Below are 26,943 nucleotides of genomic sequence, written 5' to 3' on the forward strand. Positions count from 1 at the left end.
CACAACTTTCAGATGTGTATCTGTTAGGTGGAAGGAAATTGCTGGGAAACAATTTTCGGAACTAAGTGCATTCACTGTTGCGCTTGTAGAAGCAATTTAACTTCTCTGAGCCTCACTACCCCACTAGTCACCCACCTGTGCAATTGTCCTGAGCATGACCGGGGGGTGGTGCCAGTGATCAGCAGGGGGCAGGCTTGTCATTGCAGGGCTGCCACTAACCAGCTGTCTCACCTCACAAAAGAGGGTTGGGAACCCTGTGTTAAGTTGGGTCCCCTCCAAAGCCAACATGAAATAAAGATTCGAATGTAAGTCATTTATTTGGGAGGCGATCCCAGGAGGCACTGGTGGAGGAAGTGAGACAGAGAGTGGAAGAAAGTCAACAAAGGGTGTGGCATCGAGCAAGTTACTGTTGTGAGCAACTTGGGCCGGGGAGCTGGGGTATTGATCCACCAGGTCCTGACAGTCACTGAGTGGAGGCTACTCTGTGGGTGCTAAGTCCCCAACACTAATTCTGTCTTGCTCCCAGTAGACCCTTTCAGTTCCTGAAGCCAGAGAAGTCCTGGAGTACTTGCAGTATGAGGTGTCAGAAGGCACCAGAAAAGAAGGCTTGGGGACCTCTTCCTGGTAAAATGAAAGGAAATAAGCAGAAGCCAAATAACAAGGAATGAACCCCCATCACTGGAGCTCAGGGCAGGTCCAGCCTCAGCTCACCTGCTTTGAGCAGGACCTGCAGAACAGCTCTGGGGGTGGCTGTGTAACTCAACCAATTTTCAGACACTCTGATTCTTGCAGCCAGTCAAAGTCCAAACGGGCGTATGGTGATGGAGACGCACGAAAGAATGAGAACAAACCCCTGCCCATGATCACATGACAGTCTGGACCCATCTGAGGAAATGAAGCTCAGAGGTGAGACTGATTAAAACCTGACCTCCAAGAAACTGCAAAAAAAAAAGATTAGTAAACAAAAATTAATAATGTACCTAGCAGTACAATAAAGAAATAATACAATCTGTCCAGCTCTGTGTGTGGCTGTGTAACCCTACTTAAATCTATGAATATGATGAATTATATTAATGGATTTCCTAATACTGAACCATCCTTTCATTCTAGGAGTGAGTAGAGATTTTGCCAGAAAAGAAAGGAAACTACAGCCCAATCTCACATGTAAAGATTAATGAAAACCTCTGAATAAAAGACTAATAAATAGGCCGGGCACGGTGGTTCATGCCTATAATCCCAGCACTTTGGGAGGCTGAGGTGGGCAGATCACCTGGCCTCGGCCACCCCGCCTCGGCCTCCCTTTCATCCAATGAAAGGGTGGTGCAGCATTAGGAAATCCATTAATATAATTCATCATATTCATAGATTTAAAAAGTCATAGTGTCAGCTCTACAGATGTTGGAGAGGAAAGTGACAAATCCAACAAGCATTCTGGATTTACAAATCCAACCATGAAACTATTCCTTTATCACCATGGAGTAGACAGGGCTGTTCTAATTATGACTCAAACCCAAAAATCAAAAAAGAAAGGCCGGGCGCGGTGGCTCACGCTTGTAATCCCAGCACTTTGGGAGGCCGAGGCGGGCGGATCATGAGGTCAGGAGATCGAGACCACGGTGACACCCCGTCTCTACTAAAAATACAAAAAATTAGCCGGGCGTGGTGGCGGGCGCCTGTAGTCCCAGCTACTCGGAGAGGCTGAGGCAGGAGAATGGCGTGAACCCAGGAGGCGGAGCTTGCAGTGAGCCGAGATCGCGCCACTGCACTCCAGCCTGGGCGACAGAGTGAGACTCCATCTCAAAAAAAAAAAAAAAAAAAGAAAATGATAAATTCAATTACAAAAAAAAATTCTGCATGCAGAGAAGTATCAATAACGACACGAGTTGTTAAAAGACAAAGTGGGCTGGGCGCAGTGGCTTACGCCTGTAATCCCAGTACACTGGGAGGCCAAGGTGGGAGGACTGCTTGAGCTCAGAAGTTCGAGACCGACCTAGGCAACATGGTGAAACTCCGTCTCTACTAAAAATAAAAAAATTAGCTGGGTGTGGTGGTGTGTACCTGTAGTCCCAGCTACCTGGGAGGCTGAGGATTGCTTCCCAAGCAGCTGGGACTACAGGTACACACTACCCACTCCCTCTTCCACAGAAGTGGGAGGATCACTTGAGCCTGGGAAGTTGAGTCTGCAGTGAGTCCTGAATGCACCACTGCACTCCAGCCTGGGTGACAGAGTGAGACTCGGTCAAAAAAAAAAAAAAAAAGATCCAATCTCCCTAATTTATAAAGGTTTATAGATATTGGTAAGGAAATAACCTACAATTGAAACAGGTAAGGGATATGAAGAAACAACAGAAAAAGAGAAATACAAATGCATCTCAAATATATTAAAATGTGCTCAGCCTCACTCATAAGAAAAGAAATGCAAAGTAAAGCTACACTGAGATAGCACTTTTTATCCATGATATTGGGAAAACACCACAAGTGTGACACTGGCTTTCTGAGTTAAGGAGCTGGGGACAGGATACATGAATATGTCCTTGGGGAGGGCAGTGGGCTGCCTGTCAAAGCCACGGCTCACTCACCCTTCAAGGAAGCAATCCCACTTCTGGAATTTTATTCTATAGACACACTAACAAACATTTGAAATGGTATGTATGTGAAGTTATTCATCTGAGCATTTTAAATTTAAAAAAAATTTAAATTTTTTAACTTTTAATTTAGGTTCGGGGGGTACATTTAAAGATTTGTTACGTCGGTGAACTCATGTCACGGGGTTTGTTGGTACAGATTATTTCATCACCCAGGTACTAAGCCCAGTGCCCAATAGTTATCTTTCCTGCTCCTCTCCCTCCGCTCACCCTCCACCCTCAACTGGGCCCCAGTGTTGTCTGTTGTTCCCTTCTTTGTGTTCATGAGTTCTCATCATTTAGCTCCCACTTATATGTGAGAACATGTGGTATTCGGTTTTCTGTTCCTGCATTAGTTTGCTGAGGATAATGGCCTCTAGCTCCATCCATGTTCCCACAAGATACCTGATCTTGTTCTCTTTTATGCCACGTGTATATGTAGCACATTTTCTTTATCCAATCTATCACAGATGGGCATTTAGGTTGATTCCATGTCTTTGTTATTGTGACTAGTGCTGCAATGAATACACATGTGCATGTGTCTCTATGGTAGAATGATTTATATTCCTCTAGGTATATGCCCAGTAATGGAATTGCTCGGTTGAATGGTAGTTCTGTTTGTAGCTCTTTGAGGAATCACCACACTGCTTTGCACAATAGGTTGAACTAATTTACTCTCCCACCAGTGGTTTATAAGCATTCCCTTTTCTTCACAACCTTGCCAGCATCTGTTGTTTTTTAATGTTTTAATCAGTAGCCATTCTGACTGGTGTGAGATGTTATCTCCTTGCGGTTTTGATTTGCATTTCTCTAGTGATCAGTGATATGGAGCTTTTTTTCCATAGTTTTAAATATATTTTCTGAAATATCAAAATTTTAGGGCCAGGCAAGGTGGCTCACACCTGTAATCCCAGCACTTTGGGAGGCCGAGGCAGGTGGATTACCTGAGGTCAGGAGTTCGAGACCAGCCTGGCCAAGATGATGAAACTCTGTCTCTACAAAAAATACAAAAATTAGCTGGGCGTGGTGGCGGGTGCCTGTAACCCCAGCACTTTGGGAGGGTAAGGCAGAAGAATCACTTGAACCCGGAGGTTGCAGTGAGCCGAGATCATGCCATTGCACTCCAGCCTGGGGGACAAAGTGAGACTCTCTCTCAAAAAAACCAACAAACAAAAAAATCAAAATTTTAGACACAGTCCAAGTGGCCATGAACAGGAGGATGGTTAAATGGTGATGGTAAATCCATGCAGTGGGTTACCAGGCTACCGTGAAATGGGAACGAGGAGAGGCGTCCGAGGCACACTGTTGTGGGAAATGAACGCAAAGGGGAAGAGTACCTTTGTGTAAAAGGAGTAAAATCAGAATGTGCGTCTCCCCTCGCTTATATTTTCAGAAAGAAAATCTGGAAGGATGCGCAAGAAACTAAAAATGGTTCCCCGAGGGTGGGTGGAGGTGGGATGGGAGAGAGCCTCTTCACTCTACACATGTTCGTTCGTAAGTTTTCTATTTTTGAATGATGTGAATTTACTACCTATTGAACAATTTTAAAACTTTATGCATGTGTTTGAAGGTACATCATGATTTTTCTGGAAGAATATACCTTGTTGGTGGCAGTTGCCCCGGGCAGTTGGGAGTGAGAGGAGAAAAGGATTTTTACTTGTCATTTCACACACTTTGAGATCATTTGCATTGTTACCATGTACATTAGGACTTCTCAAGTACAAATGACTAATTATAATGACTTATGTTTGTAATGACTTATGTGACATATTTCTAAATATGTAGGAAACACGTAGGTATGTATTTCCTACGTATTATCTGGGTTCCTTTGAGCAGTGGGATTGTTGGAGTCAGGGTTAAAGAAGGAGGCTTTCCTCTCATTCCTCACATGATTCTGTAATTTTTGCAACATGCACACTGTAAGAAAAGACGAGAAAACTGAGTTAAGGAGGTTCCTATCATCCTCCCTCCCTGCAAAAATGCACGTGGGTGAATTTAGGAAGATTTGCAAAAATGAGTTCTCGTAAGGCATGAGCTCTAGGAGCTCTAAGCTGCTGCTGGGCAGTGAATTGAAGAGCAATTCAAAAGTGAAGAAAAGTGATTTAAGTTTGTGGTGTTATTGGTGGGGGAGGGATAGTCCCCAAATTTATGTCCCTCAAAGAGGAATTAAAGAACTGAAGAGGTGAGATCTGCTTTTGGCCTTATGTGGCTCATCAATAGCTCCTGCTCAATGAGGTGAGGCCTGTTCTCTGGAGCAGGAGGATAATTTGATATTTTATGGTTAATGTTTCTTTGACTTTCTGATGGATCATTGGGCATCTTCACAAGGGTACAGTGGAAAAAGCAATCAAACTGGAGTCGGGATCTGAGTCCCTGGAGAGCCCTGTCCCTACAGCAGTATGAAACTAAGAAAGAGCATCACCTTCCACTGACTCCAGATTCTTCCAGGATTTCAGGGAGGGGCCAAACAAGAAACCCCTGTGATTCCAGCTGGATCTGAAATACTGTGGCTTCAACTGGAAAAGAAAAAAAGGAAGAATGATGGGTCTGGTGTGATGGTAGTGGTGATGGTGGTGATGGTGATGGTGGTGATGGTGATGGTGGTGATGGTGATGGTGATGGTGATGGTGGTGGTGATGGTAGTGATGGTGGTGGTGATGGTGGTGATGGTGGTGATGGTGATGGTGATGGTGGTGGTGATGGTGATGATGGTGGTGATGGTGGTGGTGATGGTGGTGATGGTGGTGATGGTGATGGTGATGGTGATGGTGGTGATGCTGATGGTGGTGATGGTGATGGTGATGGTGGTGGTGATGGTGGTGGTGATGGTGATGGTGGTGGTGATGGTGGTGATGGTGGTGGTGATGGTGGTGATGGTGGTGATGGTGATGGTGATGGTGGTGGTGATGGTGATGATGGTGATGGTGGTCATGGTGATGGTTGTGACAGTGGTAGTGATGATGGTGGTGGTGATGGTGATGGTGGTGATGGTGATGGTGATAGTGGTGGTGATGGTGGTGATGGTGATGGTGGTGGTGATGGTGGTGATGGTGATGGTGGTCATGGTGATGGTTGTGACAGTGGTAGTGATGATGGTGGTGGTGATGGTGATGATGGTGATGATGGTGGTGGTGATAGTGATGATGATGGTGATGATGGTGGTGGTGATAGTGATGATGATGGTGATGATGGTGGTGACGGTGATGATAGTGATGGTGATGGTGGTGGTGATGGTGATGATGGTGATGGTGGTGGTGATGGTAATGATGGTGGTGATGGTGATGATAGTGATAATAGTGGTGGTGCTGATGGTGGTGATTGTGGTGATAGTGATGGTGGTGATGATGGTGGTGATGGTGGTGATGATGGTGGTGATGGTGATGATGGTGGTGATGGTAGTGATTGTGGTAATGGTGATGGTGGTGGCCAGTATTTGTTGTCAGGCCCGTTTATTATCTCATTTAATCTTACTACCTTAAGTGGAAGGCCCTATCTTAGAGATGGAGATACTGAAGTTCACAGCAGGGAAGGCAACCACCTAAGGTCATTTGGCCGCCATACTGGCCTTTGGTTTAATTGATGGGAACCCTTGGCTAGGAAGGTCAACTCCACGGCAATTCTAATTCGATGAATAACAGGGGTTTACTTTACACAAATTAATTTAAAGAGACACCCCGGAGGGCTTGGCGACTATAATCTGGGGCTACCTGCCTTCCTCCCCAACCCCTTCTCTCCCCACCCCTGCCTGAGGACCCTTGAGGCACCTGGGAAAGATGTGCCTAGTTTGGGAAAGGCTACAGTCCCAGGTGTGACCGCCAGGTGGCAGAGCAGCCGCACTAAGCCCTGCCCCCCAGCAGCCCCAGAAAAACAGAAAATACAAATGAAAAATTCCTTGGCCTGGAAGAGGAAAGTCAGTTGGAGATTCCGGGAGCCTTCTGGCAGGTCCAGGAGGTTTGACCTTCTGCTGTAAGCAAAGCCTAGGGGTGTCCATGACAGGCAAAGGGCAGGGAAGAAGAAAAAACGTGAAAGCATATGGACGGAGGAAGGAGAAAGAATCGAAGTGCTTCCTGGACACCTTGGATTCCGGCAGCCACCTCCAGCCCAGAGATTTTCAAAGCAGGGCCCGGGCCCGGTGTGGTGCAGTCAGCTGGGGACTTACTTTAAAACGTGCACTCCTGGGCTCAGCGCACCCTGCAGCAGACGCTCAAGAAACTGCGTTCTAGCCAGCACCCCCGTGGCTTCTGGCACATGCTGAGGTTTGCAGACACCAACACAGCAACACACTTCACTCTGCAGGCCAGAAGCCAGGAGCCAGAGAAAGGAGGCCACCACGGAAGGCCACATCTCAGGGCCAGGCCTACCTCCGACAGCACGGTGCTTGCTCCAAACAGGAATAGGGTGTAATTCTTTGCACATTAGATTAGGCCTTTGGGCTGTTTTGGACTGGGGCTCTATCCAAGGAGCCCCTCTCCTGCGGCCTCCCGGGCTTTAATTTGGGTTGGTTCTCCACCTCCCCCAGTCCCTCTCTTTTTGCTATTTTAAAATTCTTAATGATTTCCTGCCTGGAGAGGCCGAGGAAGGAAGGAGCCCCAGCTTTGAAGCCCAGGCCTAGAATCCGACTCCCCAGCTTCCTGGCCGGCCTCCATCCTGGCTGAGTTCCCCAAGCCCTCCAGGGAGGTTCTCGGAGGTTCAGGGTCCAGACACCCACCCACACCTCACCCACACTTCCAGCACTTCTCGGACTTCCCTCCGGAACTGACTCAGCCGCTTCCCTCTCGCACTCTGGGAGGTAACTTCAGGCTGGCCCTCATTCTGACCCAAATCCTGAATTCTAGCTTTTGGCCAGGATTTGGTCCATGACAGGCTGGAGACCACACAGCAGCTGCCCAGGGGCATCAGAGGAAGCTCAGGCTGTGGTGTCTGGCTCCGATCTGGACTGCGGCGAGTGACCTTGGGCAAGTTGCCTGCCCTATGTGAGCCTCAGTTTCCTTGTTTAAGGGAATTTGCCTTGTTTCTCTCCTGGGCTGCCATAAGGAGTGAAGGAAGGGGTGCAGGCAGTGAGGTCAGCCCAGAGCTGAGCACACTAAGAGGCACCACCCAGATGGCCATGGGGGAGGGCTGGCTTCACTCTACCTCGCCCGGAGCCTGGAAGCGGGGCTGGCCTCAGATGCTGGGTCACAGCGTCGTGATTCTGCTCACTTCCCCAACCGCCCACCTGCTCAGCTGCGGGCCCACGAGGGGCTTCAAAGAGAAGCCAGGAAATGGTAGCCATGGTTTCCACTGGGGGAGCTTACTGTCTAATAAAGGCAACCTAAAACCTCGGAATAGAAGCTTCCCGAAATAGTGAGTCTGAAAGCTGGTCTCCCCGGCACTGCCTGGTAGGAGGTTCACATCAGGAAAGAAAAGAGCACAGACTTGGGCCTTCCTGCCAGCTCGTGCCCACCCCACGTCCTCTCCCACGCCCACCAGCACCATCTCCCCAGCTAGGGAAGGCCCTTCCCAGGCCCCACATCTGGCTTCAGAGCCTTGAACAATTGTCAGGAGGGATGAAGTTTAGGCTGACCGTTTTCTGATTTAAAGGGCCTCGCGTAGAAGGTTCTAAAGATTTAAGAATGAGATCAGCTGGCCCGCAGGGAGTGGCTGAGGCCTCAGGTCCTGAGACATGAACTACCTTCCTCACTCAGAAGCCCACGCTGAGATTAAACTTTAACCAACTCAGTGAGGCAACAGCCCAGTTGATATTTCTTCCCAACTGTAATTCAGTAACATCAAAGCACCCTGTCTTTTTAAATAGAATCTGCCTGACTTTCACTTTTGGTGCTGCAGAACTCAGAAGGTGGCTCAGCCCTCTGGTCCACACTTGGTGGGCAGCTCAGATGCCCCAGGCAGCCCGGGCACAGTGAGTGTAGTCCCCTTTACCCCCTCAGCGGAGCGCTGGGGCATCTGCACAGTCACTCCTGGACACAAGATAAGGAGGAGTTTCCCCGAGGCATCATAGGCCTTCCCCGGACTGACTCAACTGGTTATTGGACAGTGCCCCACCCCCAACTCGGCTGAGGGGCAGGAAGGCAGAAGGCCTTGGTGGCCCTGGATCTTGTGGCTGCAGTCGGTTCCAAACAGCAGTTAGGTCAGCTGTAGGCTCAGCCGAGGCAGCTCGGTTCATGGCGTTCTCAAAGCTCTTGGAGCAAGCCGGAGGCGTGGGCCTCTTCCAGACCCTGCAGGTGCTCACCTTCATCCTCCCCTGCCTCGTGATACCTTCCCAGATGCTCCTGGAGAACTTCTCAGCCGCCGTCCCAGGCCACCGTTGCTGGACACACATGCTGGACAATGGCTCTGCGGTTCCCATAAACATGACCCCCAAGGCCCTTCTGACCATCTCCATCCCGCCAGGCCCCAACCAGGGGCCCCACCCGTGCCGCCGCTTCCGCCAGCCACAGTGGCAGCTCTTGGACCCCAATGCCACGGCCACCAGCTGGAGTGAGGCCGACACAGAGCCGTGTGTGGATGGCTGGGTCTATGACCGCAGCGTCTTCACCTCCACCATCGTGGCCAAGGTAGGGCCTCCCCCAGAGCCACTGAAGTCCCGTCACCTTGGAGGTCAGAGTCATGGATCGACTCCAGGGTCCAGTCCTGGGAGGGACCTGCCTCCTTTCGAGCCTCTCAGCCCCTCGTCAGCCACACACAGGGGAGTGGGCGTCAGGGATCTGTCTACAGATGGGGCCAGCCCAGGCTCCTGGAAGTGCGGGGGGCACCTGGGCGGGCACCTCTGAATGCTGGCACCTGGACACTCACCAGCCTTGCCTGGTCCCGGCCCTACTGACCCATTACCCGTGACTCCAGGCAACTCAGCTGCAGGGAGAAATCAGGGGTAAGGGGGGGTCTGGCTGAACTGACCCAACAGGCTTCTTGCTGAGATAGGCCAGGGTGACAACACATCACCCTAGAGGTGGTGCAGGATGAGGAACCTGATCGGATGTCGAGGCTGGGGGCAGGGGGGTTCTGGTTAAACTGATTCAGCAGGGTTCTTTGCTAAAACTGGATTTTACGAGGAAGCCCCCAGATGGGCCCAGGAGAAGGCTCAGAAACCTGACTAAAGTTTGGCCAAGCAAAGAATTTTGGTCACCCCATGCCCATTTCCTGATTGGTGATGATGGCCCAGATTCGGATCGGGGCTCCGGTTCCAACATGAGCAGGGAGCCTTCAAGAAACATCCATTCCACTGGTGAATTCACTCAGTTGACATTTAAACCCCTTCTAGCAGCAAAGCCACCCCTCGCCCTGCACTTGCAAAGTGGCAGACACATTTCCAAATGTGTCCCTGCTGCCACAATCTCATCACAATCTTGTGGGATGGGTCCTGTGACAGTCCCCGTTTAATAACGGAGAAAAGGAAAACACAGAGAGGTCAAGGGGCTGTCCCAGGGCACACAGCTAGAGTGTCCTGGAGCCTGATTCAGTCCTGGCAGTCAGGGTCTGGAGCCTGATTCAATCCTAGCAGTCTGCATGAGGGACAAAAGCAAGGTTGCAAGGGGCGAGGAGGGGCAGCCTCCTTCAGGCAGATGGTTGGGGATGGCCTCTCCAAAGAGGCTACATTGACATGGAGACTTGGATGGTGAGAGGAGGAATCTGTGAAGGTCAGGAGCCCCACAGAGCAAAGGTCACGCATAGAAGCATGTCTGGGATTTGAAGGAGCGAACAAGGCCCCGTGCGTCTGGGCACAGGTGCTGAGGGGCCAGAAGCAGGTGCGGGGACATGCTCTGGAGCTGGGATTTTCTTTCTTTCTTTTTTTTTTTTTGAGACAGAGTCTCACTCTGTCACCCAGGCTGGAGCGCAGTGGCCCAAACATGACTGACTGCAGCCTCTAACTCCCAGCCTCCAGTGATCCTCGTGGCTTGGTGTCCCCAGTAGCTAGGACTATAGGCGCATACCACCATGCCCAGCTAATTTTTCTTTTGAGACTGAGTCTCGCTCTGTTGCCCAGGCTAGAGTGCAATAGCGCAATCGTGGCTCACTACAACCTCCGCCTCCTGGGTCCAAGCGATCCTCCAGCCTCAGCCTCCTGAGTAGCTGGAATTACAGGCATGCACAACCACTCCCGGCTAATTTTTGTATTTTTAGTAGAGAAGGGGTTTCACCATGTTGGTCAGGCTGGTCTCGAACTCCTGACCTCTGGTGATCCACCCGCCTTGGCCTCCCAAAGTGCTGGGATTACAGGCATTAGCCACTGTGCCCGGAATTTTCTTTTAAATGCAAAAGAACCTCATCCTCATCATCCTCACTGAAGGGTTTGGAGCATGGAAGTGATTTGGTCTGACTTGCATTTTCAAGAGGTCACTTTGCAGGGTAGAGAAGCTCTGTGGGGGGATGGGGGGCCCGCTGGAGGCTATTGCAGCTGCCCAAGTGGGAGGGGGAAAGAGAGAGGTGGGGGGAGCTGCCGGGCCTCAGTGGAGGACGGACTTGGGGATGGGTGTGGGGTGTTCAGGCAATGGATGACCAGTCCTGGGCTGGAGCCGCTGTAAAAATCCCAGTGAACCATGCCAAGCTCTCTCTAGTCACCCTCAACGCTGATGACAGCACCAGATCATGGCTCCGTCTCTAGAGGAAAGGATAGCCCAGCCCAGACAGTGGCTCTGCCACATCCACCTGGCCAGCACTCAGTAGAGGTGGAAGCCAAGCCTGTGGTTTCACCCCTGCCAGCCACTCCCTGCCCCTGCCTCCCACTGCCCACCTTGCCTGCCACCTCACTGCCCACCACTGCCAGGTACTGCTGGACACAGCTGCACATTAAACTGCCAAACTTCTTTTTACCAAGAAATTGTTCATTTTCCTACCACTTCTGCCCCCTTCAAGGCCCTGCTGCCCGTCAGAGCCTGTCCTCTGCGTGAGGGGGCCAGTGGACCCCGTGGAGTGGCCTCCACACAGCTGGCAGACGCAGAGCCAGGTCGCATGCTGTCCTGCAGCTGGGCTTCCCGTGGGGAGGTGCAGCCCCATGGCCAGCAGGTCCCCTCTACCTTTGTGACCTGGCACTGGGAGTCCAGGGACCCCAGTGTGGGTCAGGCGTTCCTCGGCCGTGCCGAGCCCCATGATTCCACACCCCCCGAGCTGAGCCACTGCACCCTCCTCTTGCAGTGGGACCTGGTGTGCAGCTCCCAGGGCTTGAAGCCCCTGAGCCAGTCCATCTTCATGTCCGGGATCCTGGTGGGCTCCTTTATCTGGGGTCTCCTCTCCTACCGGTGAGTGCCTCCACTCCTCCCAGCCCCCAGCTCCCTCAAAACATTGTTGAAGACTATGGGGCAGAAGGTTCAGAAATGTCAGGCGAACACCCCATCCCTGCTTCCATTTCCCTCCTGCCTCCTCTGTTTCTTCCCTCCCCTGGCCATCCCCACCAACCCACAGGCTGTTCCGGGTCCCCACCTCAGCAAGGCCCCCCAGACCCTGGCCTGGTTCCCCTCACAGGGAGGCCACCCCAGGCCATCCCCCACCGCCCCCATTCCCTCTTCCATACTCCGGCCAGATGGTCACAGGCCTCCTCCATGTGGTCGTGCTTGGACCCTGTGCCTCAAAGCTGTCCTGGCTCCCCATCCTCCTCTCCTCTGTCCTTTGTCCCCCAGTCTCAAGGCCTTCCCAGAAGCCTCACGTGGGCCAAACACTGGCCAGGTGCAAGGGACGCCCCTAGTAGAAATGGGGGAAGGGGCAGTGGGGAGGGTGGGAGGCAAGTGTCTGCTCTTCCCCAGCATGGAGCCAAGCAGGGCTCAGGACACAGGTTAGTAAGTCAGGCCACCTTGGAACGTGAGGCCGGCTAGGGGAACAGGGCACGGGTGATGGGCACGCCAGGGCCAGCCGGCAGGACTGGAAACGTCTCGTACCAGGTGACACTGAAGCCTAGGCCTGCTGGTGGGAAGAAGCCTTCTCTGTGACACGCTTTCTTCTCTTGGCTTCCAGAACATCCTCACTCCTGGTTTTCCTTCCACCTCCCAGGAAGCTGTTCTCGCTCCCCCTCCTCCTGCTCCCCCTCCTCCCTCTCTTCCTGTTCTGGGAGCTGAGCTGCTGATTCCTCGCCATGCCCCCTCACTCCCCCAGCAGCCTCCATCGGAGGACACAGACCCCCAACCTGTGGGACTCTTGTGCGCCTACGCTGTCCTCTGGCCTCCCTTCCTCACCCCCACACTCACCTGGCTCTTCCTCCAGGACACACTCAGCCCAAGCCCCTCTCTGCCACAGCATCCCCTTGCCCGAGCCACCATATCCTCTCACCAGGCAGACTGCAACCCCTCGCAGGTGTCCTCTGCAGTGGCCGTCCACGCTGCCACAACACTGAGTGACTGCAAAATCTTGGAGGTTGATCTGGTCAATAAAAGCTGGCCGGAAGTCCTCCGAGGGCCCCGCTGCACTGAGGACAGTCCCTTCCTGCCTACCCCCTGCCCTGCGCTGGGCTTCCAACCACCCCCAGCTCCACCAGCCTCCTCCTGGAGCCCCCTGCACCCCTGCAGAGCGCCTCGGTGACTGTGCTTCACCCAGAAGCTCCTGCCCATGCTGCTTGGTGCCCACACACAGGCCGCAGCTCAATGCTCTTCCCTGGGGAGGCCCTCCCAGGCCACGGAGCCAGAGACTCCTGCCCGGCCCCAGGCATGACTGTCCCAGCCCCTCTTTGCTTCCCTCATCACAGTGCCTGGCTCTGACGATGCCTGGCTGGCTCAAGGCTTGTTTGTTGTCCACGTCCCCACAAGCACACAGGGACCCAAGGACTGTGCTCCAGAGCCCAGCTCAGCACCATGGCAGACACGCAGTCATTATTTCACGAATGGAGGACTGCCTTCCTGCTCCCTCCTGCCACCACCCTACCGGCTCTGGGGTCTGACTACCTGGGTCTGAATCCCAGCCTTACCACGCCCAGCCTTGTCCTACAAGGTAGATCTCTTCCCTTCTGTGGAGATCTCTCCCCTTCTCTGGGCCTCAGTTTCCCCCCAGCAGTGGGGCCTCGCACCTGCCCATGCAGTTGTCGTGAGGATGAAGCGAGTGTCCTTGCTCCTGGGTGCTGCTCAGACAGGCATGGCCAAGGTCCGCCTGGCTTCTCCGTTCTGAGCAGCACGGGCTTGAGTGGCACTAAATGCAGTCTCCGGTTCAGGCTCAGCCGCCCTGGAGGTCACCGCAGCCCAGGGCACTTGGGCAGGGGCCAAGGGCTCTGCATCCGCCCCATGAGCACCCCCTTCGCAGCACACAGGTGAGAGCAGCGGCTTGCAAAGTCTTGGCCTCCTCACTCCCCAGCCCCTTGCCCAGTGTCTTGATTCTCATAGCAGCCCTGTGAGGCATGTCCTTATGGATGCCCTTATGTTACAGATGGGGAAACTGAGGCTCAGAGATGTCGAGTCACATGCCCAGGGTCACCCAGGAAGGACAGAGCTGGGGCTCAAACCCAGGCAATCTGATGCCCAAACCTGTGTTCTTTTTTATTTATTAGAGACAGAGGCTCACTCTGTTGAACAGCCTGCAGTGCAGAGGCGTGATCATACCTCACTGCAGCCTTGAACTCCTGGGCTCAAGCCATCCTCCCACCTCAGCCTCCCAAGTAGCTGGGACCACAGACACCTGGCTAACCTTTTAATTTATTTATTTAGTAGAGACTGTGGTCTCACTATGTTGCCCAGGCTGGTCTTGAACTCCTGGCCTAAAGTGATCCTCCAGCCTCAGTCTCCCAAAGTGCTGGGATTACAGGCATGAACCACTGTGCCTGGCCCCAAATCCCATGTTCTTAAACACTGAAACTGAACTGCACCTTCTCGTGGCAAAGTACCTGCCACTTTTATAACAAAAGCACTCTGAGTGTACCCCTAAAAGTTCCAAGAAGGAGGAGTTGGCGTTGTTGAACTCCCAGAAGGCAAGTACCTGCCCACAAATCCACGTCCTCAGGGGTCCCTCTCCAGGCCCCGTGTGCTTCTCTCCTGTGACAGGTTTGGACGGAAGCTGATGCTGAGCTGGTGCTGCCTGCAGTTGGCCGTGGCGGGCACCAGCACCATCTTCGCCCCAACATTCGTCATCTACTGTGGCCTGCGGTTCGTGGCCGCTTTTGGGATGGCCGGCATCTTTCTGAGTTCACTAACACTGAGTGAGTCCCCGGTTCAGCGAGCTCCTGCCATGGGGGCGGGGGTGGCAGGAGAGAATGGGGCTCAGGCTGCCGCATGAGGCCTCACCTGCACATGTCTGCATCCTTCAGTGGTGGAGTGGACCACGACCAGCAGGAGGGCGGTCACCATGACGGTGGTGGGATGCGCCTTCAGTGCAGGCCAGGCAGCGCTGGGCGGCCTGGCCTTTGCCCTGCGGGACTGGAGGACCCTCCAGCTGGCAGCGTCAGTGCCCTTCTTTGCCATCTCCCTGATATCCTGGTCAGTATGATGTGGGACCTTTTCCTTAGTAGACCCAGGGTGGGAGGAGGACTCTTCACTTTCACCTCTCTGGCTGGCAGTAGGTCCAGAGCCCTGGAGTGCCACAGAAGGGCCGTGGTGTGAGCGGCGCCCTTGCTGGGGAGGGACGTTGGAGATTGGCAGTCCTAGGCTGAGTGTTGCAGCCTGAGGTCCGTGACTCCCATCCAGCCCAGACAGGCCAAGATGGGCCGGCACAGCATTGGCTCAAATGGTGATTTAAAAAATACATTTGTAACTAGTTGCTAACATTTAAAAATCAGAAGATTTTCAAAAACACACAAAAACAGTATTTTTACCTTCTTTGGAAAAACTGGAAGATCCAGGGGCACTGGGCCGAACTTCGGCCACAGTGGAAGCAGCCGCTCTCCCGGTCCCCCAGGCCCCACCGCCGCTGTCCGCTGGGCTGAGGCTGTGAGCATCCTCCTTCCCCAGAGCTTGCACCAGCCCCCACCCACCAGCTTCACTCCTTCACATACAGTGCGGACCAACATTGGATATGAAAATAGATTGTTGTCACTACAATTTTAGGGGCCGCAAAAATCCTTAAGGTCTGGAAATCCCTCCTTGGGTTGGCACTGAGGAAGGAGACACAGACAGGTGCAGAAGGTCTTAGGTGCTGGGGACACACAAGTGAACAAAACAGGCAAAAACCAGTGGCCCCATGGAGCTTACATTTCATACACAGATCAATAAGTGAAGAGGAAGGACATCCCATAATTACAATAATTAGGCCATCCCCGCCACACTGATCAGGTGTGTACCAGGTGCAGTTTATAACACCAGGTGCGTATTAACCATCTTCTAATAAGTAAGATGATGCGATTACCGCCAATTTCAAACGAAGGACCGAGACCTAGAAAGGGTAGGTCACTCACCCAAGGTCACACACAGCCGGTGAATGCCAGAGGCAGGATTTGAACCTAGGCAGGCTAACTCTTCACCGCTACGTCAAACTGCCTCCAGAAGTCCTTCTTAGCTTCCCTGCAAACAGGGCTGGGAGCCGGTGGGCTGGGCAGATCCTGTGCCTTCCACCAGGAAAATGCTTCTCCTGGCCCATCTGCCCCTGAGGTTGGGGAGAAACAGACTGGTTTTATAAAATCACCTGGTTCTGCCTGGGGATGTTTTAAACGTGCCAAAAAAAAAAAAAAAAAGCTGGGCGCAGTGGCTCACGCCTGTAATCCCAGCACTTTGGAGGCTGAGGCGAGCGGATCACGAGATCAGGAGATCAAGACCATCCTGGCTAACATGGCGAAACCCCATCTCTACTAACAATACAAAAAAATTAGCCATAGTGGTGCGCACCTGTAGTCCCTGCTACTCGGGAGGCTGGGGCAGGAGAATCACTTGAACCCGGGAGGCGGAGGTTGCAGTGAGCCAAGATCGCACCACTACACTCCAGCCTGGGTGACAGAGCGAGACTCCATCTCAAAAAAAAAAAAAAACAAACCTAGCACCAAGTGACCTTTCTATCCTAGAAATGGCCCCGGAATCACTGGTAAAGCGGCCACCTCTAGGGACACCCATGCCCAGGCCACCTGTGCCCTGGCTATGTGCAGGGCTCAGGTGGGCAGGGCCCGGGCAGCCAGGCGAGCCAGATGGAGGTGGCTCACTCGGGAAGGTGGGCAGCCAGGCATTGGGACTCAGCTTTATTCTGAAACCGCCGGGGACTGCCAGGCTGCTGGCTGGGCAGCAGCGGCACAGAAGCATCTGCCTCCTTGTCACTTATCTCAGCTGGAGGGTCCATGCCCACTGCCCCTTTCCACCCCACCCCAGGGTAGAGCCCAGCGCACTCCCAGTTACACACCTGCCTTACAGGTGGCTGCCAGAATCCTTCCGATGGCTGATTATTAAGGGCAAACCAGATCAAGCGCTTCAGGAGCTCAGAAAGGTGGCCAGGATAAATGGCCACAAGGAGGCCAAGAACCTGACCATAGAGGTGAGATGCTGCTGTCTGCGAGACTTAACCTGGGACAGGACGTGCACTGATGGATCATCCATGTGGCCTCCAACATCAGCACCACCCACTCCAGCACCACCTCCACCAGCACCACCACCAGCATCTCCACAGACACCACCAACACCTCCATCACCACCTCCACACGGACACCACCACCACCACCAATCCCGATACCATCACCAACAGCACCACCACCGTCCGCACCCACCATCACCTTCACCGCCATCGCTCCATCACCACCAGCACCACCAATACCATCACTAACCGCACAGCCACCATCTCTGCAAAACATCTCCACCACCTTCACCACCATCGCCACCATCAGTAACAGCACCATCATTATCAACAGCACCCACACCATCACCTGCATCACCCACCACCTCCACCCGCACGTAGCACGCACCCACCTCATGGGGGTTCTCGATGTGTCTGGGGAAACATTATGTGTTTATGTGAAGGTAGCTGCTTTCAGGAAACAGGTGCTGCCAGAAATTAGAGTGAAGATGAGGTGGGAGGATCAGGGAAGGCTTCCAGAAGGAGGCAAGCTAGAGCTGAGAGGACCAGGGCTGAGTCAAACCTGCAGAAGAGCCAGGGCCTGGAGAGAACCTTTTCTGCCCCATCCCCGCCCCTTCCCCTAGGGATCCGGCTTCCAGAAGCTGAGGCCCTGGGTAGGCTCCCCGTCACTCTGGCCACTTGGACACTGTTGTCTGGCACAGGGGGTGGGGCAGGGCCATTGCCCTACCATTCACGGTGCCCCCATTCTCCCCGGAAGGTGCTGATGTCCAGCGTGAAGGAGGAGGTGGCCTCTGCAAAGGAGCCGCGGTCGGTGCTGGACCTGTTCTGCGTGCCCGTGCTCCGCTGGAGGAGCTGCGCCATGCTGGTGGTGAAGTACGCTGTCCTGGTGTCCCTCCCCAAGGCAGGGCTGGGACAGGCAGAAGGCAGGGCTGGGACAGGCAGGAGGCAGAGCTGGGACAGGCAGGAGGCAGAGCTGAGACAGGCAGGAGGCAGAGCTGGGACAAGCAAGAGGCAGGGTGTCCAGGGGAAACAGCACCCGCAGGCCTCAAGGGGGTGCATTTCTGTCTGGGACAGGACGCAGGCAGCCCCAGGAGGCAGGAGCCCTGGCAGGCAGCAGAGAGGGACTGTGCACAGGTGGGGTGTGGAGGCTGCCATCTGCAGGAAGCCAGAGGAAAAGGCAGCCCTAGGCTGGGGGTCCCAGGGTCCCAGGGAGGTCTCAAGACAGAGGCGGAGCCAGGGTCCCTAGAGCCAGGGGACCAGCCACAGCCGGCCCCGGCCAAGGAGTACCACTGTTTGTCAGCGTTAGAGACTTACCACTTTCCTAGAGACCATGGCCATGCTCCTAGAGGGTGAACCTGCATTCGCTGACCCCTCCATGCAACCCCACTTTACTGATGGGGAAAGAGGATCCCAGAGGGGTAAGGAACAAGCCCAAGATGATAGAGCCTGCATTGGAACCGGGCTGAGCTAGCACTTGGCTTACCGGCACTGTCACTGCCCAGGGCCTGCATGACCAGACCCTGGCCCACCCCGGGACCCAAGGTCATCTGGGCCCAGGAAAAGGCCCTTAAAACAAATTCGGTTCCGGTGACATCCAAAAGAGCATATTAAAAAGCAAGGACCAGTCAGGTGCGGTGGCTCAAGCCTGTAATCCCTCACTTTGGGAGGCTGAGGCAGGAGGATCGCTTGAGCCCAGAAGTTCAACACCAGCCTGGGTAACATAGTAAGACCCTCTCATCTCTACTAAAAATCAAAAAATGAGGCAGGAGGATCACTGGAGCCTAGGAGATAGAGGCTGCACTGAGCTGAGACTGTGCTGCTGCACTCCAGCCTGGGCGATGGAGCAAGATTCTGTCAAAGGAAAAAAAAAAAAGCAAAAAACCTAAGGACCTGGTTTGATTGGGACTTTTATCTTGAAATAAAACTAAAGCTTAGGAAAACGTTTCTTTTATGCTATATTTAACCACATAAGGGTTATGATGGCAAATACTTGCTACATCTTAGAACAAAGATAGATCAAATGCCTTTTTTTAAAAACTTCAATTTTTTTCTGATAAATCAGAAGGAGTGCTCTCGCTGCAAACACCCAGGACCAGTTCTTTTTTTAAAAAAAGAAAAACTTCCAGGATTCCTCAGTTCTCCCAGGGGCCGGCTCTGCAACCTTTGTTGTTCATATCAGAGGCTTTGAAGCGAGTGACCTTGTGGGTTTTCTTGTCTTGACTTGTTAACCCAGTTGTTATCTGTCCAAGGCTCCAGTGTCGGCCGCTTTGAGCACCAGGCCAGTGACTCTCACGTCACTCACATAAACTTCATGAAACACTGCGGCTTGTGCGATTTTACTCCGCCGTTGTTGGGCTAGTGTTTTCCGATGTTTATTGGGTGATGTAATCAGGTGACGCCTAAGGGGAGGGCTGGGAGGAGCGTCTGGGTTGAGCAGGGAGAGCACAGATTTTAAATGTGGCCGAGAAGAATTTTACCTTGCAGCCACTTGTGGATCCAAATCCGATCTCCAAACCATGAGAATTTAAATACCATAAATCCAGCTACTCGTGAGCCAGTGGGGTGGGGGAGTGGGCAGAAAGCAGACCCTGAGATGGAGAAGGGAAGGGAAGGGGAGATGCAGCCACAGCCTGGGCTCAGTCCAGCCCCTGGGAGCGTGGAAGCTGGGGCCCTAATGGGTGGTCCCTCTGCCCCATGAACCAGTCACAGGCTGCTCTCCCCAGAGGAGGGGCAGCACTCCCAGGGGCTGGGGGACAGGCTCTCCTTCCTGAATGCAGTCTGGGCAGTGCAGCCCAGGGTCTCCTCAGAGGTCCCGTCTTGCCATGATTCCCATCTTCCAAGACAAAGGCACAGTGTGACTGGTTATCAGAATCAAAGCCAGAGAGGGCTAGGCCGGAAGTGAGGGGCAGCTCAGAGGCCCCCGAGGGCAGACTTGGTCCCAGCCAGAGAGGCAACGCCCCAGCCCATCACTGCCCCTGACACAAAGCCCGTGTGTGAAGGGATGGGGGAGCCACCCTGCCTGCCCTTTCCTGGAAAAGCGTGACCCTGGGGTTGTGTCCTGAGTTTGGCAGGCTTCTGGGACCGCTGGCCAAGACAAGCCCAGGATTGTCCTCCAGGGTTGGCCATGTCCTCCCAGGCAGCTCCTGGTGGGAGGTGCTGTTGCTGTTGGGGCACCCTCTCCCCGGCAGGGCAGGGACCTGACTTCCAGCCTTGCCTGCAGTTTCTCTCTATTGATCTCCTACTACGGGCTGATCTTCGACCTGCAGAGCCTGGGCCGTGACATCTTCCTCCTCCAGGCCCTCTTCGGGGCCGTGGACTTCCTGGGCCGGGCCACCACTGCCCTCTTGCTCAGTTTCCTTGGCCGCCGCACCATCCAAGCTGGTTCCCAGGCCATGGCCGGCCTCGCCATTCTGGCCAACATGCTGGTGCCGCAAGGTGAGGTGGGCAGGCTGGGCGGTGGGACCAGGCCCTGTTTCCCCGCCCACCCCACTGCTCTCAGCGTGGGGCCACATCCCCTCCCTGGCCCCAGGAGCTGCCTCCCTGTTTTCTTTCTGAATGAGGGAGGCTGTGAGGACCTGGAATCCCTCTCCGTGTCTCCTTTTATTGCTGAGGGTGGGAGACTGGGGGAAAGGGACAGGGCCGCAAGTCCTGCGGTGGCGGCAGAGCCGGGAGGAAGGCAGGAGGGTGCCTTGCAGCTGGCAGGGGAAGGCCTGAGCGAGGACGGAGGCGGCCGGGGCCCTGCAGGCTGCAGTGAGAGCCCAAGCTCTGAGCGCCAGCAGCTGCGAGGAAACGGACAACGGCGAGCCCCTCCCAGCAGTTCAGGCGCCTCCTCTGAGCAACGCGTTGGGGAGGCCCAGGCCTGCGGCCAAAAGGGGGCCCCGACCTCCGCTCCAGGCCAGGGCTTCTGCCATCCCCACACAGGCAGGCTGGGGGGCAGCAGGAAGGCTGCTGTGGGCCGGGCCCGGCGCTCTCTCCTTCATAGCAAGAGGCATCTCCGGACCCTAGGAGCCGCGGGGTGGGGGGCAGGCTTTCAGTGCAGCCTCCACGGCCTGCCAGGCTCAGCTACCCTAGACCTGGCTGGGTTTCTGCCTGTGCCCCTCGGGCCCACCTGCCGCGATATCACATCCTATGCTCTGTCCTCCAACCCCAGCCCTGGGCAGCCCCGCAACAAGCCAGCAGGGCCGGGGACTTGTAGGGAGCCCAGGGTCCCCTCTGCTCCAGGCTGGCTGGCCGCACACTGACTAGCCCCTGGGTACCCTCCAGGGCAAACCCCACTCTCACCCCTTCCTGTACCCAGATTTGCAGACCCTGCGTGTGGTCTTTGCTGTGCTGGGAAAGGGATGTTTTGGGATAAGCCTAACCTGCTTCACCATCTACAAGGCTGAACTCTTCCCAACGCCAGTGCGGTAAGCTGGGCTGCAGGCCATGCCCCAGGGCCAGCAGGGCTGTCCTGAGAGGGCAGTGGGAAGGGTAAAGAAGGGCCTGGCAGCCAGGGAAATGCTGCCAGGGCAGCTCAGGGCCCCCCTCCCCGCCACAGGACAGCTCTTCCCCTTGAGAGTCTCGGCCCAGACAGAAGCAGTACAGTAGAGCCCTGGGGACATCTGGGCCTGTGTTTTCACACCGTTTTGAGCCACAGAGTCATCTATCCAGGTGGAATCTTGTAAGAACCCCGATTAGGAGACCAAGAGCTGCCCTGGTGGCAGTGGGGACCCTCAACTCACTTCCCACCACTCCTTCCCTGCCCCAAGAGAGCCCCAATTCACCTCCTTGGAGCCAAGGGCATCCTAAAACACAAATGGAAAACCAGTGGTCTAGAGTCTAGGCCACGCCCACATTTGATATTTGGGTAAACTGAGGCTCGGGGTGAAGGACTGGCTCAGCAGAAGGGTAGGACTAGACTCCAGCTCTCCAGACTTTTAGCCCAGTGTTCTTTCCACCACTCACTCATTTCTCCATATTTTAATTTGTTGTTTGGACAAGCATTTATTGATTTTGTTGATATCGTATGGAAAGCCTGAGTTGGGAGCTCAGTGGCCTAGCAGGAGCATGGAGAAGCCCTTAAGTTGCCCAACAGTGGGGAAAATGAGGTGGGCCCTAGAGATTTCCCCTGAAACACTAGATGTGAAAATCTGGGTGGGCTCTGTGGAGGAGGTGGCATTAGAGGAGGCCTTGAGGAGGGCAATGCCCTCAGCCCAGCTTTCCTTCCCCTGGCATCCATGGGCCCAGCCAAGTTGTCTTCCTGCCACAGGGCCAGCTGTAACAGGGATCTGGGCCCTCCCCTTCACCCACAGGATGACAGCAGATGGCATTCTGCATACGGTGGGCCGGCTGGGGGCTATGATGGGTCCCCTGATCCTGATGAGCCGCCAAGCCCTGCCCTTGCTGCCTCCTCTCCTCTATGGCGTTATCTCCATTGCTTCCAGCCTGGTTGTGCTGTTCTTCCTCCCGGAGACCCAGGGACTTCCGCTCCCTGACACTATCCAGGACCTGGAGAGCCAGTGAGTGACATGTGATCCCTGGGCGTCGGGCCGGGCTTCCTCCTGGGCCAAGATGGAGACAGGCCTGGGTCGCCCAGGGCAAAGGCTCAAGAGCACCAAGGCCTGTGTTTCTGAAACCATTTAATCTTTCCAACAATCCTGCCAGAAACGTATTATTACTATCCCCATGCTATTACTAGGGTCAGAGAGAGAAAGTGACTTATCCAAAGTCTCATGGGTAGAAAGTGTTCATACCTCACGCAGGAAAATGTAATGGTTGAAAGCCCAGGCTTGGCAGCCAGGTTGCCTGGGACCACATTCCCCACCTGCCTGGGCAAGTGACTTAACCTCTCTCACCAAAACTGACAAAGGAAGATACAGATAGTCTCAACTGTCCTAGTGAAATTTTCCCACAAAGAATTTCCGGCCCAGACAGATCAACAGGTGAGTTCTTTCAAACCCTCAGAGAACAGATTGTGCCATCTCACATCCATTCTTTGAGAGGGAGAAATGAGGGAGCACTCCCTAGCTGCATTTTATAGCCAGAACCACTTCTGTGGGCTTTAGCCTCCTCCTTTGTAAGATGGTGTTAAAAAAAACAAACAAACAAAACCCAGCCTGGCTCACAGAGTTGTTTTCAGGTTTAAGGGAAGTATTATTTTAAAGCACCTGGGAAAATGCCAGGCCTGCAGCAAGCACTCTGGACGTGTGGTTATTGTGTCCTGGGTGAGTGTTCACAGGGCCTCCTCAATTCTGATGGTGACCGAGGTCAGAATGATACTAATAATACTGAGTTCTTTTTGTTTTATGTCACCTTATTTAATCAATACAACAACCACATGAGGTGCTATTACAGTCCAATTCCTTTGCCAAGGAAACTGAGATGCAGCAGGGTTATATAACTTGCCTAAGGACACCCGCGGAGACCCGGAGAAGCTGGGACTTCATTTTTTCTTTAATTTAATTGATTTCTGTTGTGCACCTACTATGTTTCAGGCACTGTCCCACGCTTGGGTACACAGAAAGGCGTAAAAGCCTAATGCCATACAGTTTACCCCCCAATAAGACTTGACCACCGTTCTGCCCCAAGCTCCAAGTCATACCCACTTCACCACATGGCACTGCTTTTCTTTGGATTATTCTAGGAAATCAACAGCAGCCCAGGGCAACCGGCAAGAGGCCGTCACTGTGGAAAGTACCTCTCTCTAGAAATTGTGCCTGCACGGAGCCCCTTTAGTCAAAGACTCCTGGAAAGGAGTTGCCTCTTCTCCAATCAGAGGGTGAAGGCGAGTTGGGCGACCTCAAGGGCCTGGCATGGCAGAGGCCACGCAGCTGTGGCCGAGTGGACAGCGTGACCAAGTGGACAGCTGTGGCTGAAGGCAGCTTCCACAGCTCACTCCTCTTCTCCCCGCCCTGATCAGATTCCCCACCTTACCCGAGCCCTACAGGAGCCTGTGCAGATGGCCATGCCCAACCAATAACGAGACGGTTCCCCTCCCTTTCCCTGCCAGGCTCATGTCTTTACACCTTCCCTCAGCCACGCCAACCAGAGACTGGGTTCCAATCTCACTCTACCACATACAGAGCCCTCATCTGTGAAATGAGAATGATCACGTGACCCACCCCCCAGGGCAGGTATCAGGGTGAACTGATCTTAGCACCGGCCAAATAAATGGAATCTGCCGAGAGAGCTGCCAGATACAGGTGTCCAGGTTGTGCACTGGCCCGAAGCACGCAGCCAAGGAGGCATGTGGGGTCTGAAACTCAGCCCCGGCTACACTGGCCCCACCACCTACCCTAGCAAAGGCTGTGTCCACTCCAAAAAAAAGAGCTGTTTTAATCACTTTTCACTTACTCATCAGTGAGGGAGGGCTTCCAGCCCTATGGTTACGAAGATGGCCAAACACACCACCAAACACCAGACAGAGGAGGCTGGCAGCAGGTCACCACGCACGTACTCAGAGCCCGCGAAGATGACACTGCACGCCATGCGGACCACAGGGGACGGGGTGCACTGAGGATCTGAGCGAGCAGCCAGGGCTGCGAGAAGGCAGCTTTGGAGCACGAAGGGGCTGGGGCAACTCCTGGCTTCTGCGGGAGGGTATAATTGGCTTGTTTCATCATGCTGCAGGCTGGCGAGAAACGGAACCTTACAAGCGTAGGGATAAGAGGAACCCCTCTTGGTCCCCTCGATGAGGGTTGTTGGGCCAGGGAGCCTCATCCACAGGGTGGAGTGAAAGGGGAGAAGGGGAGCTCACAGGCAGGCCTGCCGAGGCCTTCTGGCTTTGCCAGATGTCAGGGCAGCACGTAATACTGAACCATAACTTTCGGCTTTCAACCAAACGGCACCCTTTTGCTGTTTGTTTTCTGGAGGGGACACCTTTTCTTGATTCATGCCCAGACCTCCCTTGTCCAGGCTGTGAAAACTCTGGGATGGTCGAGGCTGACTGCTCATCTCAGATGGGCAAGGAAGCAAAACTGCAGAGTGGTGGAGGGGCCAGCTTGTGGAAACACGGCCGAACCCGGTCCCCGATCCTAGCCCAGGGCTCCTTCCAGCACACGAGGCTCCTAGCCCTCGTCTCCACCCCTCCATGCCCCTGATATCTGTGGCCCTGCCACAAAGTTACCCTCATGCCCTTCCCTGGAGACCCCACTCTGGGAAACCTCAATCTCAGGCCCCTCAACTCACCTCTTTCACCCCATGTACACTGGGTCAGTCACTCCTGCCTCCTCACAGCTCCCAAATCCACCTACTTCCCTTCACTCTGGCTACACCCTGGTTCACACCACGGTTGTAGCTCCAAACTGGTCCCTGATGTCTACACTGCACTCTGCACAACAGCCACAATGCTCATTAAGAAATGCAATCCGAACCAAATCTCTCCCTGCTGAAAGCCCTCCAGTGGCTCACGATAAGGATCATACTTCTCCCCTTGCCTGGTCAGGCTGCCATGGGACCCCAGCCTTTCCTCACACTTCAGTAAATTTTAAAGGATTCAGATCATACGAAGAATGTTCTTGAACCAGCATGGAATTAAATTAGAAATCAATTATGGAAAGAGATATGGAAAACCTCTTCAAACTATACAACACACTTCTAAGTAACCCAAGGGTCAAAGAGGGAATCTCAAAGGAAATGAGAAAAGATTTTGAACTGAGTGAAAATGAAAAAATGACATATCAAAATTTGTGAGATGAAGCTAAAGTAATGATTACGGAGAAATTGATATCATTAAATGCTAACATTAGAGAAGAAGAAAGTTCCACATCAAATACCTCAGCTCTCACCTGGAAAGTAGCAAAAGAAGAGTTTATTAAACTTATAGTAAGCAGAAGAAATAATACACAAGAGAAATCAGAGAATTGAAAACACAGTAAAGAAAATTAGCGAAACCTAGAGGTGGTTCTTTAAGATCAATACAATTTACAAACCTCTAGACTTCCTGATGAAGAAAAAGAGGCCGGGTGCGGTGGCTCACGCCTGTAATCCCAGCATTTTGGGAGGCTGAGGTGGGCAGATCACTTGAGGTCAGGAGTTCAAGACCAGTCTGGCCAACGTGGTGAAGCCCCATCTCCACTAAAAATACAAAAATTAGCCCGGTGTGGTGGTGCGTGCCTGTAATTCCAACTACTCAGGAGGCTGAGGCAGGAGAATCACTTGAACCTGGGAGGCGGAGGTTGCAATAAGCCGAGATCACACCACTGCACTCTAGCCTGGGAGACAGAGCAAGACTCCGAATCAAAAAAAAAAAAAGGGAAAAAGAAACAAAGAGAAAAGACACCCACTACAAATCTAGGGCATGAGAGACGACACATCACTAAGAATCCGGACATTAAAACGATAATAAGGGAATATTCTGAGCAATATTTTACCAAAAACTTTGAACACTTTAACAAATTTCTTGAGGAACACAAACTACCAAAGCTCACTCAAGAAGATGTAGGTAACTTTATTAGCCCTAAATCTATTTTTTAAATTGAACTTATGTTTTAAAACTTTCCCACAGAGACAATTCCAGGCCCAAATGGCTTCACTGGTGAATTCTGACAAATATTTAAGCAGGAAATAATAGCAATTCTACGCAAAACCTTCCAGAAAATTGAAAATGAGGTAACACTTCCCAATTCGTTCTGTTTCCCTGAAACCAGAAAAAGACATTACAAGAAAATAAAGCTCTAAACCAATATCCCTTATGGATATAAACATAAAAATTCTTAAGGAACATTTAGCAAGTTGAATCCAACTATGCATATATATATATTTACATATGTGTGTGTAGTTGTATATTTTTATATAGGTGTGTGTGTGTGTATATATATATATATATAGAGAGAGAGAGAGAGAAAGAGAGAGCACAATACATCATGACCAAGTGGACTTTATCCCAGGAATGCAAAGTTAGTTTTACATTTAAAATCAAGGTTAACAAACCAAATTATGAACAAGCCAA

The 26,943-nt window shown here is 53.1% G+C and overlaps 1 protein-coding gene across 2 annotated transcripts; it reads left to right on the forward strand.

Annotated features, from left to right (window-relative positions):
* Window positions 1-8,726: 8,726 nt before the first annotated feature.
* SLC22A11 (solute carrier family 22 member 11) lies at window positions 8,727-25,547 on the forward strand. Of its 2 annotated transcripts, XM_055294272.2 has the most exons (10): window positions 8,727-9,178; window positions 11,754-11,857; window positions 14,573-14,727; window positions 14,836-15,004; window positions 16,859-16,979; window positions 17,773-17,888; window positions 20,236-20,450; window positions 21,313-21,421; window positions 22,307-22,513; window positions 23,638-25,547. In XM_055294272.2, the coding sequence occupies exons 1-10, from the start codon at window positions 8,786-8,788 to the stop codon at window positions 23,699-23,701; spliced, it is 1,653 nt and encodes a 550-aa protein (XP_055150247.1). In that variant the 5' UTR covers window positions 8,727-8,785; the 3' UTR covers window positions 23,702-25,547. The 2 variants fall into 2 exon arrangements, with proteins under 2 accessions (XP_055150247.1, XP_055150256.1); XM_055294281.2 differs by lacking the exons at window positions 20,236-20,450; window positions 21,313-21,421.
* The last annotated feature ends 1,396 nt before the right edge of the window (window positions 25,548-26,943 follow it).

The sequence above is a fragment of the Symphalangus syndactylus genome, chromosome 1 (genome assembly GCF_028878055.3).
Source record: "Symphalangus syndactylus isolate Jambi chromosome 1, NHGRI_mSymSyn1-v2.1_pri, whole genome shotgun sequence".
Classification (NCBI taxonomy): Eukaryota; Metazoa; Chordata; class Mammalia; order Primates; family Hylobatidae; genus Symphalangus; species Symphalangus syndactylus.

What these genes read in the sequence shown, in the direction of transcription:
- SLC22A11 (XM_055294272.2), top strand. Translation starts at nt 8,786, where the DNA reads ATGGCGTTCTCAAAGCTCTTGGAGCAAGCCGGAGGCGTGGGCCTCTTC. An exon ending in CCTCCACCATCGTGGCCAAG is followed by an intron (nt 9,179 to 11,753) that starts GTAGGGCCTCCC and finishes CTCCTCTTGCAG; the next exon opens with TGGGACCTGGTGTGCAGCTC. An exon ending in GCCATCTCCCTGATATCCTG is followed by an intron (nt 15,005 to 16,858) that starts GTCAGTATGATG and finishes CCTGCCTTACAG; the next exon opens with GTGGCTGCCAGAATCCTTCC.